Here is a 15,468-nt window from a genome sequence, read left to right on the forward strand (position 1 = left end):
AAGTTAACACCGGCCGGGCTCTGGCTCCGAGCCCCCATGTACATGTCCCCCATGGGGAGTTACGGGGCTGCTCAGCCAGAGCTCTGGGCTCCGGCCAAGCTGCTGTGAAGCCAGCAGAGCACTGCAGGTCTGGGGAGAGAAGCTCCTCTACGCTCTCTTCCGAAAAAAAACCCCGGATCACAAGGAATATGGTGTGTGTATATATATATATGGTATATATATTTAAGGAATAAGGTATATATTTTTAAATTCCACAGCCAAATCAATGCCAGGTAAAGTAGGAGCCCTTGCATGGTATGCAGCATCTCAAGAACTTGCATGAAGAATCAGATTCAGTTGCTATATTCATTTCCAACTTTGTTGGATATTTCACAGCGCAATGAAAGGCCGAGACCAGACTTCAGTCTAAGCATGAAGAAATAGTTCATTCTTCTCTTTTGGTAGTTTATGCTGCAGTCAGTGACTGGAGTCTGTATGTCGTCTCCCAGCCCTCCCCTCCATGACGTTTGCAGAACACCAGGCCCTGCATTTCTCACTGTAGGCCCAGCCTTGGCTTTGGCAAGGACCCTCTGGCACCCGGGGAGGAGCAGCAAGGAAAACGTCCCTCATCCTGGGGGACATCAGGAAAATGCCACCACTTGCCTCTTTTCCTCCCCGCAAACCACGTTGCTAACTCTTTGCTCTTGTTTGCAATTGCAACTATTGCCAATTGCTGCTCGTCACTGCTGCAGAACGGCCTCCTGGATCAGGACTGCTTGGGGCATCTTCGACAGCCTGCCCGGGACCTGACATGTCAGACACTGCACAGTCCCTCTCGTGCTGACAGTGCTACTGGTACAGCACAACCACACTTCTGATTCAACGACGGAGGAAACCCTTACAGCAGACTTCCCGTATGTCAGGATACAGAAATATTTTTCTGCTCCCTACAGGATACACAAAGAATTGCATATTTAATTTTTTAAAACCCACATTTTGGTATCTGGCTATTTCCGCACAACACCAATTTTGTATTTTGCATGTTGGCTGTTCTTTTTCAGGAGAAAAGCCAAATGTTAACTACGAGTTAAGAGGCAACCAGCCACCATGAGACTACCACTGCTGCTTGCTCATTCTGGTTGGTTCTGTGTTTTTGTTATAGTCTGTTAAACTCTTCCTAGTTTTTATCACTGGTTGACAAAAGATGCTAACTGTACCATCAGCACATGCTGAACAGAAAATCCTACGTTCCCATCAGTGCTTCTCTTTCCTAGGCTACTTGTTGAACAGCTCTTTCACCCAATTTTTACATAATTATGAATTTTAATCACAAACTCAAACAACTTTCTTACTGCCTGGTCAACTGATACATTCGCAAAACCCCATAACTGACCCTCCACCTTCTCCCTGTTTCGCTCAGAGCCCAGCTCTGCTCCTGTTCAGGTTCAAAGGAATTCTTAAGTTTACAACATCCATAGTTTCCTGATGGTCTAATCCTGGGTCAGAAAGAAAAAAACCTTTAATAACTGTTGTTATAGGACACTATTCCACCTTCTAAAGCCTCTGCATGTAACTGCATGAATTCTCATCTGTTGCCTTAATGGGAAGCAGTTAATTATAATCCACAAGCTGCCACAGGCAAGGCTGAAGCATTAATCAGCCCGGCTGGTTCCAGGGCTGTAGCTGGAGTTACAGTTCTGCATTGCAGTCAACGGACTAAAACCAGGTAACTGCAGAGCTGAGACCATCCCAGCAGAAACACAGAGGGGAAGAGCTGCACATGGCAGAAAAAGCTCTTGCACTGCTCATTTCATTCCTCCTAGAGTGGTTTATTTTGCTTTTTACGTTTCTCTTGCTTTGAAGAATTACCCTACGAACATGCATTTCTCCTGGCTGAGTAGAGCACACTTTGTCATCTAAACTTCTTAGTTTTTTTTCTCAAAACTGGTTTTGGAAAACCAAAACACCGCAGACTTCTGTGGAAAGCTGACCTGCGTAGCTACGTTATTGACTATCTCTGCTGAAGTAACTCCCATAACTGCAGGAGAAGGTGATTTCATGCCAGTGTAATTACTCTGTTTGGTGGAGAAGGCAATTACTCTGGAATGAAGTGACTGGACCCAGAACGCAGCCTCCAGAAGGGAACTGGAAGACTTTCGAGGGGTGGTGGGGGGAGACACATTAAGCCTCCACGTAAATATTAGTCTCCACGTCGAACGGCAGCTTGGGAATAGGAGTGTCCTGTGCTAGCCCACCCTTCGTCTTCCTCTTGGCCAATGCAGCTCATTCCTGAGCTGCAGGATCACTGTTACTGAAGTCACTCACCCGCCGCGCAGCCCTCCCGAGCAGCCTCGGCCGGTTGTGCAACACCCCGTCCTGTTCCATTCCTTCATCGCTGGATGGAAGCCGCTTCTCCAGATTCCAGAAAGATGTGCACAGGCCTACGTACGAGCAGCGAGCATATTCCCTGGAAGCAGATTCCCTAGAGAACTCGGATCGAATTACTAGTAGGATGTAAAGGAGGCAGTCAAAATATATAAAACTTTGGATTTTCAAAAAAAAACCCACCAGCATAACGCTGAAGTCTTACCAGTGCTTCCGAAAACCCTACATGTAAGGCTTGCATACACTGTATTCACAGTTATACACTTAAATTATTATCAGATGTTCCCCCGAATTAGTCCATCATCAGCCAGTCATTTATCTTGCGAGCATTAAGGAAACTGAAGATGTTGTGCAAGGCCTGAAGGGAGAAACAGGGTGAAATCGTACGGAGCTTCTCCTCATGGTAGCAACGGTCTTTTGGGGACCATGACAGGCTCACCGTTTTTTCCACGTGTAAAGCAAGTTTGAATTTGAATGCAGGTGCCTATGGGTGGCACCTCTTGGGCCCTGACCATCAGCAGCGTCTCATCTATAGACATGAAGGATCTCGCGCTCAAGCACGCACAGCCTTTGTCAGTTTTTTCACTTCGCTGGTTCACAGTAGAAAGGAACCATGTTCTGCCTGAGGTTCGCAGTAGTATATGTGGTATGCTATTCAAGAATGCCTTTTTTTTTTTTTTAAGGAACATCATGCTTATACTATGCAAAATTTTAAAAAGCGAGGAATGCAAAATTCATAGTACTTTCAAGTTTTACTTTAGCTCCAATCACAACTGTGAAAGCATCTGATTTTTATGATTCTCAGCTATGTCAGCACGAGGTCAAGTCATCTATTTATCTTCTCTTGGAACAGCTTCGCCTTGCAGGAGCCGGGCTACGAGCAGGGTCCCTAGGCGGCATCAGCCACGGGCTGCTCTGGGGACACCAGGCGAGTCTCAGGGAGGGGCAGACCAGCCTGGCGTGCCTCTTCCATAGGTTGCAGACTAGCTGTGCTCAGCAACTTCTTGTTAACAGATGAGGAATCCAAAATTGTAACAAAGTTAAGGGAGCTAAGGGAGCTCTAAACATTTTTACAGTGATTCATTTTTCATAAAAAGGAGAAAGTTCTGATAACAACAGTGCAAAAATTCTGTTTACAGGATCTTCACATAAGAAGCAATGAAATTAAGTAAGGCTGCATTAGTTGCTACTGCTGTCAATTAACACAGCAGCCACTTCCAGACACAATAATTGCCATATGTGCACGAAGCTTTACCTCTGCGCTTATTAATTTCGTACGCAGGAGGTTACAGCTATCGATTGCATTAGGACATATTGATACGTTACAATAGCAAAGCTCCCGCCGCAACGCGTTGTTGCACAAACTGACATGATCTGAGCGGTACAGAAACAGCAGTCTGTGCCCATCGGCAGACAACCGGCTGACGGTCGTTTCTCCACCCGCTCTTAAGCCCACAAACGCGGTATTGCAACAGGAGAATGACAGCAGCTAGCTCAGCTGGCTCAGGGCAAAACTTAACAGGGTCTTGAGACAGATGCTGACTATTAGAGAAATGCAAAATCACTCTATGTGTATATATATATAAAATCTATATCTATATATATAAAATCTATAAAATCTATAAATATATAAGATCTGCCACATGGAGAATTTGCTCCTGGCAGGAGTGACTGCCATCCAGAACTACTCTGCAAACTTCAGAGCAATCTGAAGTTCGGTGCATCTCTGAAAAACAGGCATTTGAACTCTTATCGCTCATTCTCAGGATTTTTAAAAGTGCGTTTGGCTTTTGAGGTTTGCTGAAAACTAAATACATACCTAAAGATAACGGCATCTGTGTACTAACTAAAAAAAGCGGTGGCTGTCTTGCTCCCCACCCCCCCAGTCTGGCACAGGACAGATGGGTTTCTAGGTCCATGCAAACACAGTGATATATTCAGAAAAATTTGCACCCTACTTGCACTTGGGTTTTGTTGTCAGCTCATCTGCATAATTAAAAATACACATCTCTCTTTCTGATTCTGGTGAAGCTTCTACAAATCAAATGATCTACTTGAACCCCCCCCCCCCCCGTAAACAATAAAACATTATTTGTACCTTCACATAAATCTTAATTTTCCCTTTTCTAGTTTAGCCAATGTATTTTGAGCAAGAAATGATTAAATTCTCGTAACACAGGAATATCTGTAGGGATATTTAGGAATTATTTAAAACGTGCTTGCAACGGTGGGGCAAAGGAGCACGCCTAGCAGACAGACGTATTGAGTTTGGTGCATTGGGAAGGCTACAGGGAGACGGCGTCGGTGACTTTTTGAGAAGTCGGAAAGGCCACGGGAGCTTTTCACAAAGGGGCCGCGGAGCGACAAGCAAGCCGAAACGGTTAACCCGTCCTTCCCCTCCCGCGCCGAGCAGCGCGGCACGTTTCGTCAGCGAGGTTTGGCAACGCGAGAGATCCTGCAACCAATTTCATTTCCTGATAAGCGAGCGCTCCGCGGGGGAAAGTCAGCCAGAGGCTGCCGGAGCCGTCAAGCGCCCCGGCGGGCCGGAGAGGCTCCTGCGAGGAGCCAGCCTGTCTCCGGCTTATCGCCGCCGTGCCGAGCGGCACCAGGGCCGCCGGCCTCCTCCGGGGCCTCCTCCGGCCCCCGAAAGCCCGGCCGGCTCCGGCGGCCGGCTCGCGCTGTGCTTTAAGCGACCGAGCCGCAAGCGTGCGGCCGCGAAAACACGCCTGGGGATGCAACTCTGAACCATCTTTGTGCGTTAACTGTGACTTAAAATCCCCCCCCCCCCGCCCTTTTAACAGGGAAAATCCAAATACAGAAGAATAAATCAATCGTGTACGGATAAATTTTGGCAAGATGAGACGAGGAGGGACATATTTTCCCGAGGAACTGGAGGCTGCCCTGCTTGCAAAGCTGGACACCACAATTCAAAGATTCCTGCTTTTAAACGAAAAGGGATTTTTCTAAAAAGTTATCTTCACAGATACCCTCGATAATTTTACTGCATTACTGCATTAACTGCATTAACAGCCAATATCAGCTCTAATTGCAAAACGGCAAATACGCTTCACTGCAAGTTCAGCTGTGATTTCCCCACACATTTAAATGCCATCTTTTAATACAGAGCTAATCTGACTGTTTGTTCCCTCTTATATCATTACAAATTGATTCACAACTCAAATATTTTCACAGGAAATTCAAGTAGCTTGACACACAGAGATTTGAACTTTTAAAAGTCTGAAGTTGGAGCCTTTAAAAAAAAAAAAAACACCCCAACACTGCCAGTCTGATGACCCCTGACGGGAAGATAAAAGGAGAAAATAGCTCAAATAATAACTTCAGGCCCTTCATTACAAAAATCTCGGGTAACTTTTCAAGTGGCTTGCAGGCTTATAATAGCAACGGCGTCTGCAGTTGATTAGCTGCACCCGCACGCCCAGATGTCGCAGCACCAGCGAGCAAGCGCTGCTGCTTCGAGAGTTTACTGGGGAGCAGAACATGACTGCACCGAAAAACAAAGTCGCGAGAAAGGAAGTTGGGGAAGCTAAAGAGATATTAAGCTTGTCCTCCACCAGAGCGGCTGAATTCATTTTTATTGCATCTTCTGTGCTGCTGGCAAGCCTGGGGTAAGCTCGTTTTCATATTTCTGAGCGACCACTATGCATTTACCAAATTTTGTGATGATTCCTCACACACGATTGTGGAGCAAGCAAGAAACACTACGGCACGAAACAGGAAATCTGTTTTCTTCTCTCTTCAGGGCACAGCATCAAAATGAAGGGCAATACTGCAGGTTATGGTATACCACCGACTGGTCGACATAAGTGAAAGCCAGCCCAGATGCATTAATCTCTATATATTGCTAAGGTGAGAACCTACATGAGCTGAATGGAAGTGGATGTGGGTAATCAAGACTCACTCGTTGCTCCTTGAGACCAACAGTTCATCAATTGAAGGGCACTGACTCCACCCCTTCTGCTCCTTCAGCTGCTTGCTCTCAAGCCACCGCACTCTGCTGAGCGCCTTGAAGAGAAACCAAGTTGTCTGAAGCTTCAGAGCTCACCCCAGAGCACTGGGTTTAAAGAGAGATGGTCATACCTCAGAGCTGCATGTGAATAACCAGGTCAAATGGGCCGGGATGCCTTTGGACGTTGGTACCAAACAACAGCGTTTCGGCTGCAAGGAGGCATAAAGCCAGAGCAGACCAGATGAGTATCATCAACAAGGAATCTCAACCGGCCAGATGACCACTGAGGGCATGACTGCCCTGCAAAGGCACAGACAGCTTAGGTTGGCAGCCCACCAAACTCCTGCAGATTTAGGAGACTAGACTGGTCTCCTGACACCTTCAAAGATACAATGCAAAAGCCAGTCCCATGCTGTCATTTACAGCGACAAAGAAGAGACACAATATCCATCTTTCCAACTTTCTGGGCTACTGCTAAATCAATGTCACGTCCACAAAACAGAAACAAAGGGGGATGATGGAGGAAGGGGATGGAGAAAAGCGGAGCATAGACACTCTCCACCCCTAATTAATACCCATCAGTATGAGCCACACGTTCCCCAGCATGAGGTATGCGACGTCCTAGGCAGCTGCTGAGCCTCCTGTTCAGACCAGGCCTGGTAACGTCTCCGAGGCGTGAAGATATGGCTTGAAATCTTTAGCCTGTTGAGGCCAACAGCAAAACTCTCAAATTCCAGCGAGACCAGGATTTTTCCCATAGATCTCCGAAATGCTAGGATATAGCAATGAATGTTTCAGGGACGAGGAAGAAAACAAGGCTGAAGTGCTCCATTCACTCTTGCTCTACAAAGGAAAATTTTATAGAGTGCTCTCTCCAAGTTGAAAGCATGGTTATTATTTTCTGCTGGAAAGTATTTTGGCTCATTTACAGTAAGAAACTGATACTACATGAGAAATAGTTTAAAGAGCAGGCATTCAAGAGCTTGCTAATGCATATTTTCCTATGCTGATGCTGCAATGATGTTTATATTACTCCTCGATAGGGAGGTGTCAGAAAAGTATTAGTGTATTTTTAACTGTGTGCCAGGAAGACAAGGAAAATAAAATAGCTGTTTCTTTCTTGTCCCAGTCAACAATGCCAAAAGTTGCTGTTTATTTTTTTCCACTCCCATGGAAGAATTTATAACCACTGAAGCAAACTAAAGCTAAAATACTGTTTTAATTCCAAAACTGACTGACAGCTGCTGTGTCAAAGCAAACCTAAGTTGTCGGGGTTCTCAGAAGCATTTCACCTTTGAAAAATGAGTTTCCTGGAGCCGCTTGAGGTCCCCCTTCTCCATAATGCTATAAAAACAATGAAATAAAAATGTGGTCTGGTAGAAGTTTCATATCCAGAAGACACCTGGGGAGAGGTGGAGAGCACATCCCCTTTTCAGATCGCCTTGAGAGTAACATATAAACACGGTATCGGTTACAACATTAGCTAAACTCTCTTCGGGAGCACCAAACAGAGGCTGTGGACACCATGGTACCCACCACCACCGTCAGACCTGGCCACATGCAAACACACGATATACTCAACTTAACTCAGACCTCATGGGCCAAAGGACTCATCCATAACAACAAGGAACCTCAAATCTTGACAGGTACAACTTTCAAAATCCATGCAAACATTTACTGGAACGGCAACTGTATCGAGTTTTGGTTGCTTTTTAGTTAAGAATTTTAAAAGACATCCTTAATAAATAAGGAAATATGCTTTGTAAGTGACTCACCAGAGCATGCCGATGTTTTAAAAGCCTTGTGCTCAGCAATATGAAGTTTCATGGTTTTTCATTAACTGCAAGTTTCAAATTAAACTACATTCTAAAGGGCTTCAGAATAAAATTATTTCGCTTTCCCTAAAGCTTCCAAGTTGCATGATTTCTTCTACCTTTTATTAGGGACACTTCTGAAAATGGAGTTCTGTTAGTATTTAATCTGGCTCATCAGCAGTATTTGCATTATACGTAGCTACAAATGAGTTTCTCTAAAGACTGCTGAAATATATTTTCACCCATGGAAAGTCCACAAAAGGAGTCAACAAATTTCAAAGACTCTCAATGCACAGATGCTAAAGCTAATTTACTTTGGCACTTGGCTTCCGCAGCATTAAAAGAAAAAAGTAATCAAGCGTATAAGCAAAAGTTTAAACAAGTTTAAAGGTTGCAATTTTGTTAATAAGTATACATGGACCTTATTGCAAAACTATCTTACCATGCTCTATTTAGTTAATGTGTTCTTACTACCTACTCAGGTCCTATTAAGGTAGCATTTCTGTGGATTATCATATTTATGTTTGAAAATGACTGTCTGGGGCATTTTTCTCTGAACTACACCTGAGATGATCTGTGTTTTGGTCCTTAAGATTCTTATTTCTGGGATTATGGAATTAAGAGCTGCTGCTATGTTGTCTTTCTTTATAGAAATTTCCAAAATACAACACAAATCAAGAGTACTGATATGATGAAGCATTTTTGTACTTTAAGCATGTTAATAGTAACATTTTTTTTGGTAATGTTATTCACACACTTAAGTTAGATCTTGTCTATGCACAAGTTTGCACCCTTTAACTACACAGACTGAAACAACATAAATGCCTGCTTGGACATGCTTTTTATAAAGTGTCATTTGATTTAGTTTAAACTCATCGCCAACAACTCAAGCAGCTGGGCTTACGTTAAAATAAGAGCACCTGCATAAGGCTTTGCCCTGGTTCAGACAAACAAGTTTATAATCCCAGTTGAAGATTAACTAGTGTTATCCAAGTGCAGACGTCTTCACCTGCCTGCTCACAGCTCCACGAGGAGAGGTTCTTCACTGAGCACGGGGCCCATCAAAACTTCCTAGATCGTTTTTCCTGGAATCCTGATTACCCGCAACCGTATTTCTCAAGGGATGGGGAGTATATTCCTCTCTACCCAAGGTCGCTGAGAAGCTGACCTCTAAAAGCAACGCCTTCAAGCGCAACACGAGTTATTATTCATCCCTTGTCGGGCAGCTCGCGGAAGCAGGGAAGTTTGACATCCCAATTCAGGATACGAGTTGCCAGAAGGAAATACACAATCTGTAAATATTATTCTTAGCAAATGTTTGGGGTTGTGGAAAGGCCCAAAAAGCACTTTGTTTAAAACATTTCCTACGCTTCTCCTATTAATCTGGTGGTCTTCAGGTGAAGGGTTAACAGCAGCCGAGGGTCAGTGCGGGGAAGCCTGCACCATAGATGCCTGTCTCATGGCAGCCCTGAGGATGTATTAGACACAATCGGCTTCCACTATAACAAGATCCTTGACCCTTCAGTCAGAAAAACATAAATATTGGGAAGAATTTTGATGAAGAATTTACTTTTAGGAAGCTTTCTGTCTCTCTTGCTTAGCACTATGCCCCAGAGCTCTGTAGTGGAGCTGCCGATCTCTGTAGCTCATGCCCCCGTCCACCCTTACGTCACGCAGAGTTAAGCTATGCATTCCTCTCTCTGCCTAAAGTCCAGGCTAGTGAAGCAGTGCTGTAACGGTTAAACAATGCAAAACAGAGCTGTATGTAGCTGAAGATCTGCCACACAGTTTAATTTAGATTATTGAAGACTGCTATTCTGCATTCTGAAGCCTACCAGTATCTTGCTCTGGACAAACAACCACCATGGGAAACCAAGGACACCAGGTTGCCGGTCACAAAATTGCTGCTACTGTGATCAGGAGCAATCATAACAGCAGACAGGGCAAAGGACGATCTCTCAGGAACCTATGTTTGATGGCATGAAATGCTCTAGAGATCAGAACCAGCACTGAACTGGACCTAAAACACAGGTGACCATTACAGAGTAAAGGCATAATGTACCTAGAAGCGTGACTCTGGACCAGAGGTCCAGAGTTGGCCACCTCCGCCAACAACCACATTATTTTTATGGCATTTTGGGTGGCAGAACTCTGGGTGCTGGTGCAGCTCCCGCAGGAGTTGGGTGACGTGGCCAGGACACAGCTGTCCTGGACCAACTAGCAGGTGATACCTAACAGCAGTCACAGGGGCAATTTCACTGTTCTCCCCTCCCGGCTAGTGCCTTGATCATCAGGGACTTCTTTCCTGTGAAACGCATGCAAGCTGAAGAACTTGCAAGTACATCATTAAAAGGGAAACCTCCGAGAAGTGCTTTTAACACCTCAAGGAAAGCTTTTTGTGTGAAGAGACTGAAGACTTTTTCCCCATGCTCCTTTTACATATTCTGTGAAATTTTAATGCTCATGAAACTAGAATGCACTTGGATAAATATTAAATTTAGTACCATAGCAAAGAGGTGCAAGTTGATAGCATAATGGCATGTCCGCCTAACGCAACAAGAACGTACGACAAAATGCACACGGATGACAAAATCCTAATTGACAGAGAGGAAAAAAAACAGGAAAAGAGTAAATGCAGCTCAGAATACATTCATGGAAATGAAGTATTTTTGCGTTAAGTGACTTAGCTGATGGGAAGTTTTCTTTTAAAACATTAGATGTGGCCTCTTGAGTCTGATCAGCCCATGAACCCAAATGTCAGCTTCCAGTCAATAGCTGGCACTCAAAACAAGTTTTCCCACTTATTGTAAAAGAGCAGTTATCTGCTGGCTAAGTCCCCTTGGAAGTTCCAGATAAGTCCCAGGCTCCAGACGCAGTCTCACTTCTCTCACGCTCCTAAACCCGAAAGCGCAGATAGTTCAACAAAGGGAAGAAAAACAGCCTGTGAACTTTTAAAAAACGAAAATAAGAAAAGAATGAGGCCAATTTTCACCTATCACTATGATCTCTAAATTGCCTTTAATAAGCTTCTGCAATGAAACAGGGAGCCTGGATTGTGGGCTGCTCGTCTGCAAAGGAGACAGCTCTATCTCCAAACTGTGGCTTCTGCCTCCGTCCCAGGCATATTAACTTCATTTATCTCCTCCTACGGACTGCAGGAGCAATCAGCAGCTCTGGATTTCAGCACCTACCCTTTATCTCGCTGTTTATGCAGAAGTCTTCTAAAAGCCTAATTACTCAGCTTGGACTCTCCCTGCCTTCCGCAGCACACGGTTAAAAGCATACGGTTAAAATAACGTTAATTACGTCGTTCATCTTGACTCAATCAATCAGGTTGCTTCAGGACTCTAAGGAAAATGCGAGTTGGAGCTTCCGTTTCCCAACCTTTATTCGCTAAGTGGATGCAAGATCTCTTTCCTCGCAGGTATAATAATTTCAAGAGACCTGCTCCTAGCACCCGTGCTCGCTTTCAGCGGCGCGGCGCTTCCCGCAGCCAAAGGGAGCAGCAGTACCAGGCAGCGCTACAAAACTGATAAGCCGCATTATGCAGATCAGGATCGTGGCTCTAAGTGCTGTTATTTTTAGTTTACATTTATTCACGTTTGAACTATGGTCTGAGCAACAGGCTCGAGATCTGAATAAATACAATGCCTCTTGAATGCTCACTTCCTCCGCAAAGGCCAAGATAAGCAACTTGAAAACATTCCCTGTATTTAGCTGTGCATACATTATGTACTTACATACAAGAAAAAACCCCATTGTCTGGGCTCCGGGTAGGCAAGTGACTAAAAGCACTGCTTCAGTCCTCCTTTTTTCCAAATCCTAACCTCTATGTTTCAACCATCTCCCTCAAGGTGCTTAAGGCGAACGTGGCAATTTCTCGGAGGTGGCAGCAGTTCCTCTGCACGGTCTATCGTGCTTTTGGGCGCCGCAGTATGCAAAAGGCAAGAATGGCTTGAAAATGAATCAAAAATTAATTGAAAAGCCAATCTACACATTCTCAGAATTAAACTCCACAGCTTTTCATGTTGTGTTTACATATAGGTCACGTCAACCCCGACGCAACAGACCCATAATTCCTCCACGCATTCTCCAAGCTGGTCAGACACTACCCAACTACTATCCAGAAGCCACGTATCCAAATTGGCTGTGCCCAAGCTAATATGTGTTAAAAAATGTCCTTTTGGTAGGCTATATGGATGCTCTATGCAGCTAGACAGCTTCCAGCTCAGAGGTGTGAGCTTAGGGATGCAAACATCCACCGAGCTTATTGTGCCGGCAAAGCGAACGTGGGTAGGGCTGCTCCCACCCATCCAGACATGCCCAAGAGAGTGTCATTAAAGATACGTGGATTAAAGCATTCCTCTTTATTTAGCTGCCGAAATTGCTCGCTGTTGCCAACATATTGTGTAACTGTATCTTCGGTCTGATCTTAATATTTTTTTTCAAGCTTTAGAATAGCTTTCGCCGAAAACCTCAGAGACTGAAGCGGCAAAACCTGAGAAACAGCGAGGATTGTGAGACCTTTCTGAGACAAGTGCAAGGATGAGGGGCCAGAAGACTTGCAGTGAAATTTCTACCGGTGAGAATCACTTGTGCTACTCACTCTCACCATCTTTGCAAAGAAAGGGAGTTACGAGCATTTATAGGTTAATGCCTGACATTACAGATACCTGGGTCAATGTCACCAGCTTTCCACCATGCAGGAGAGTAACCTGCTCTGACCAAACTGTCACTCAGCAAAAAGGTTTTGAAAAAATGATTAAATCCAGTAGGTGAAAGTGGGCAATATGAAGGAATTAAGTGCCAGAACGTCTATATTCACTTGGTAACCCTGCCCCTAAACGGACGTATTTTGGAGGAAAGGTAAGTGCTCCAATCACACCTTCAGCATCCTTAAAATGGAAAGTACTCTACTGCTTGATAAGGACTTAGAGAGCTTAACGCTTTTCTAAACATTTTGATCTGCTGACTTAAGCTGCAATATAAACATGTAGTTTTGAACGCCATATATCATTAATGCACAAAAAGTAAACCTGATGGGATTTCACTCTAGAAAAAAATTTCTTTAAATTGTGGCCCAACCTGGCACACTAAGTACCAGATAAACTTTCGTTTTTTGTAAGCAACAATTTTTTTTACTGGTGGCTCTACATCAAGAAGGAACTACTGCAGTCTTTTAACATAAGAGTTTTTAACTATCTGCATGCATGAATGAATTGTCACAGAAAAAGCAGCCCCTGAGAAGGAAAATATATGCAAAATATACAGCGTTTCTCTGTACCCTGGTTTTGCACACACTCCTACTGACTATTCACAACAGCATCACATAGCAGAACACAAGCTGAAGGGCTGAGCGCAGGATTTGGATCCAACAACTCCTCTGTTATTATTCGGGCTATTTTTGTACTGCTGTTCAAAACTCAGGCTCTAGACCAATCTGTTCCCAAGTACTTAAGTCTGATTGACTCACTACATGTACTAGCTCCGACAGGGAGGATAGAGGGAACAGCAGGAAAGACATTAGTATATGCAGCCGGCTAGACAGCTCCCACCGGGTGTTTTAAAACTGCCACGGTATAAATAAATTACCAGCTGTCGCCAGCGGCCACGTATACCCAGTATGCCTTATCAGATGGTAATTTCCTAAAGTTATAGCAAAAGAAAAGGGTCTTGAGAAGAAGCTCCCTCTCACCAAGGAGTAAGAACAAATATGATTCTGTAGAAAGCAGATGGTATTTAAAATACACTTGGCATAGTGGAGGAGGGAAAACAGTAGAGTGTTTAAAAAAATACATGCAACTCCCATGTATTTACTTAGGTACTTACACAGAATTCTGTATTGAAACATCACGTAGCCATTAATGGATTTTGGCTTCATAAAACCTGTCAAGTTGGTAAATCCCTTATGAGATCTGAGGCATTTTCAAAAGCGAACGGAGAGCTCTGCTCAGGATTATCTAGAAAGCTCATGGGCATGCTGGCTGGACTTACAGGTCCTGAATTAATTTCCACTACATTGGTTTATTCTTACCTCAGGACTAAAGCTGCAGAAATTTATCTTTGCAGCATTTTATATAGACCTAGATGGAGATCTGGAACACTACAGAAAGAAGAATATGATAACTCAGAAAAAGAGAGCGATGAAAGCCTGGTTACACCTTAAGTGTATGAACAATGCAAGGAGAGGTGAGACTTCGTCTTAAGAGACATGATAAAAAAAGCCTCAGCTAATTTTATTTCCTCCAACACGCTGCAACTTAATAACAAGTAAAGAAAACTCACCTAAAGGTTTAGTACAAATTAGGAATTTAAATTAAAACATACCCACATTGCAATCCACAGTTCAACCCCTTATCGCCTGCTATTGATAGAGGAAACGACATTTCGACGTTGTACGTGTAACGGGTGCATATGTAACTGCTTGGAACACTATGCTCTAACTGAGTAGGTCTCGCCACACTTACTCTCAGCCTGTCTTTGGGCAAAGCAACAGCTCCTTGTTTGATGATTTCCAGGACTCGTTCCACCGACAACTCAGCTCCGGCTTGCTCTAATCGTGAGCTGAAGAAGCTGATCACCTGGAATGAAAAAAATCAGAGCACATTAGCAAATAGAAAGAAAATAGATCTTTTCATCAATTTACATATGAAGATGTCATCTTCTTCCCCTGGCTCGATATATCTGTGCTTCTCAAAGAATAATCACGTTATTGCTTGTGCCACAACCAGGATGACTTTGTTAGTGACAAGTTAGCACAGTTATTACTATTCTTCTGTTATCATTTTTAATGGGTGGATGAACTTACAATTTAACACATGCAGCTGAATTAATAAATTTAGGTTTTCAAGTACCGGTATTGGCATATACTTATAGTTGTATCTATTAATAATATATAAGGAAAAATGCTTATCCTACTAAAATGCTTCAAAAACTAGGCCGGGAAGAGCACTAGAAAATTCTACGTTTTTTCTATCTTTAATTTCTATAACTTGCACACTGATTTCAGAGGAAGAAATAGATTAATATTACAATCAATTGGACAACACAGAAATACGTCAAAAAGCCCAACAATCAGCGATCAAAATAAATGTTTAGAAAAGTTGGCAGTAATCCTGTCATAATCTGACGCCAGATTTAGACACAACAGCTCTAGTCGGATTCAGATCTCATCCACGTGACTGTGATGCTGCTAATCTTGGCAAAATTGGGACCAGCAGAGAAGGGTCAGTGTATATGCACCCACCCTGGCTGAATGAGATCCAAAGAGAGGGATTACTGACGTAAAAGAAAATCAAAAGATCCAAACCACCCAAGCAATGT

The 15,468-nt window shown here is 43.7% G+C and overlaps 1 protein-coding gene and 1 long non-coding RNA gene across 3 annotated transcripts in view; one reads left to right on the forward strand and one right to left on the reverse strand.

Annotated features, from left to right (window-relative positions):
* Nucleotides 1-15,468, reverse strand: part of LOC135324913 (dymeclin) — a 218,362-nt gene that overhangs the window by 15,811 nt on the left and 187,083 nt on the right. For both annotated transcript variants that reach the window (XM_064501988.1, XM_064501989.1), the window contains exon 16: nt 14,613-14,726. In XM_064501988.1, coding sequence (XP_064358058.1) covers nt 14,613-14,726 — 114 coding nt within the window. The remainder of the gene's footprint in view (nt 1-14,612; nt 14,727-15,468) is intronic.
* On the forward strand, nt 4,660-8,231 carry LOC135324898 (uncharacterized). Its single transcript, XR_010386130.1, has 2 exons — nt 4,660-5,990; nt 6,125-8,231. It is a non-coding gene; the product is annotated as an uncharacterized LOC135324898 (long non-coding RNA).

This window comes from Dromaius novaehollandiae, chromosome Z (assembly GCF_036370855.1).
Source record: "Dromaius novaehollandiae isolate bDroNov1 chromosome Z, bDroNov1.hap1, whole genome shotgun sequence".
Taxonomy (NCBI): domain Eukaryota; kingdom Metazoa; phylum Chordata; class Aves; order Casuariiformes; family Dromaiidae; genus Dromaius; species Dromaius novaehollandiae.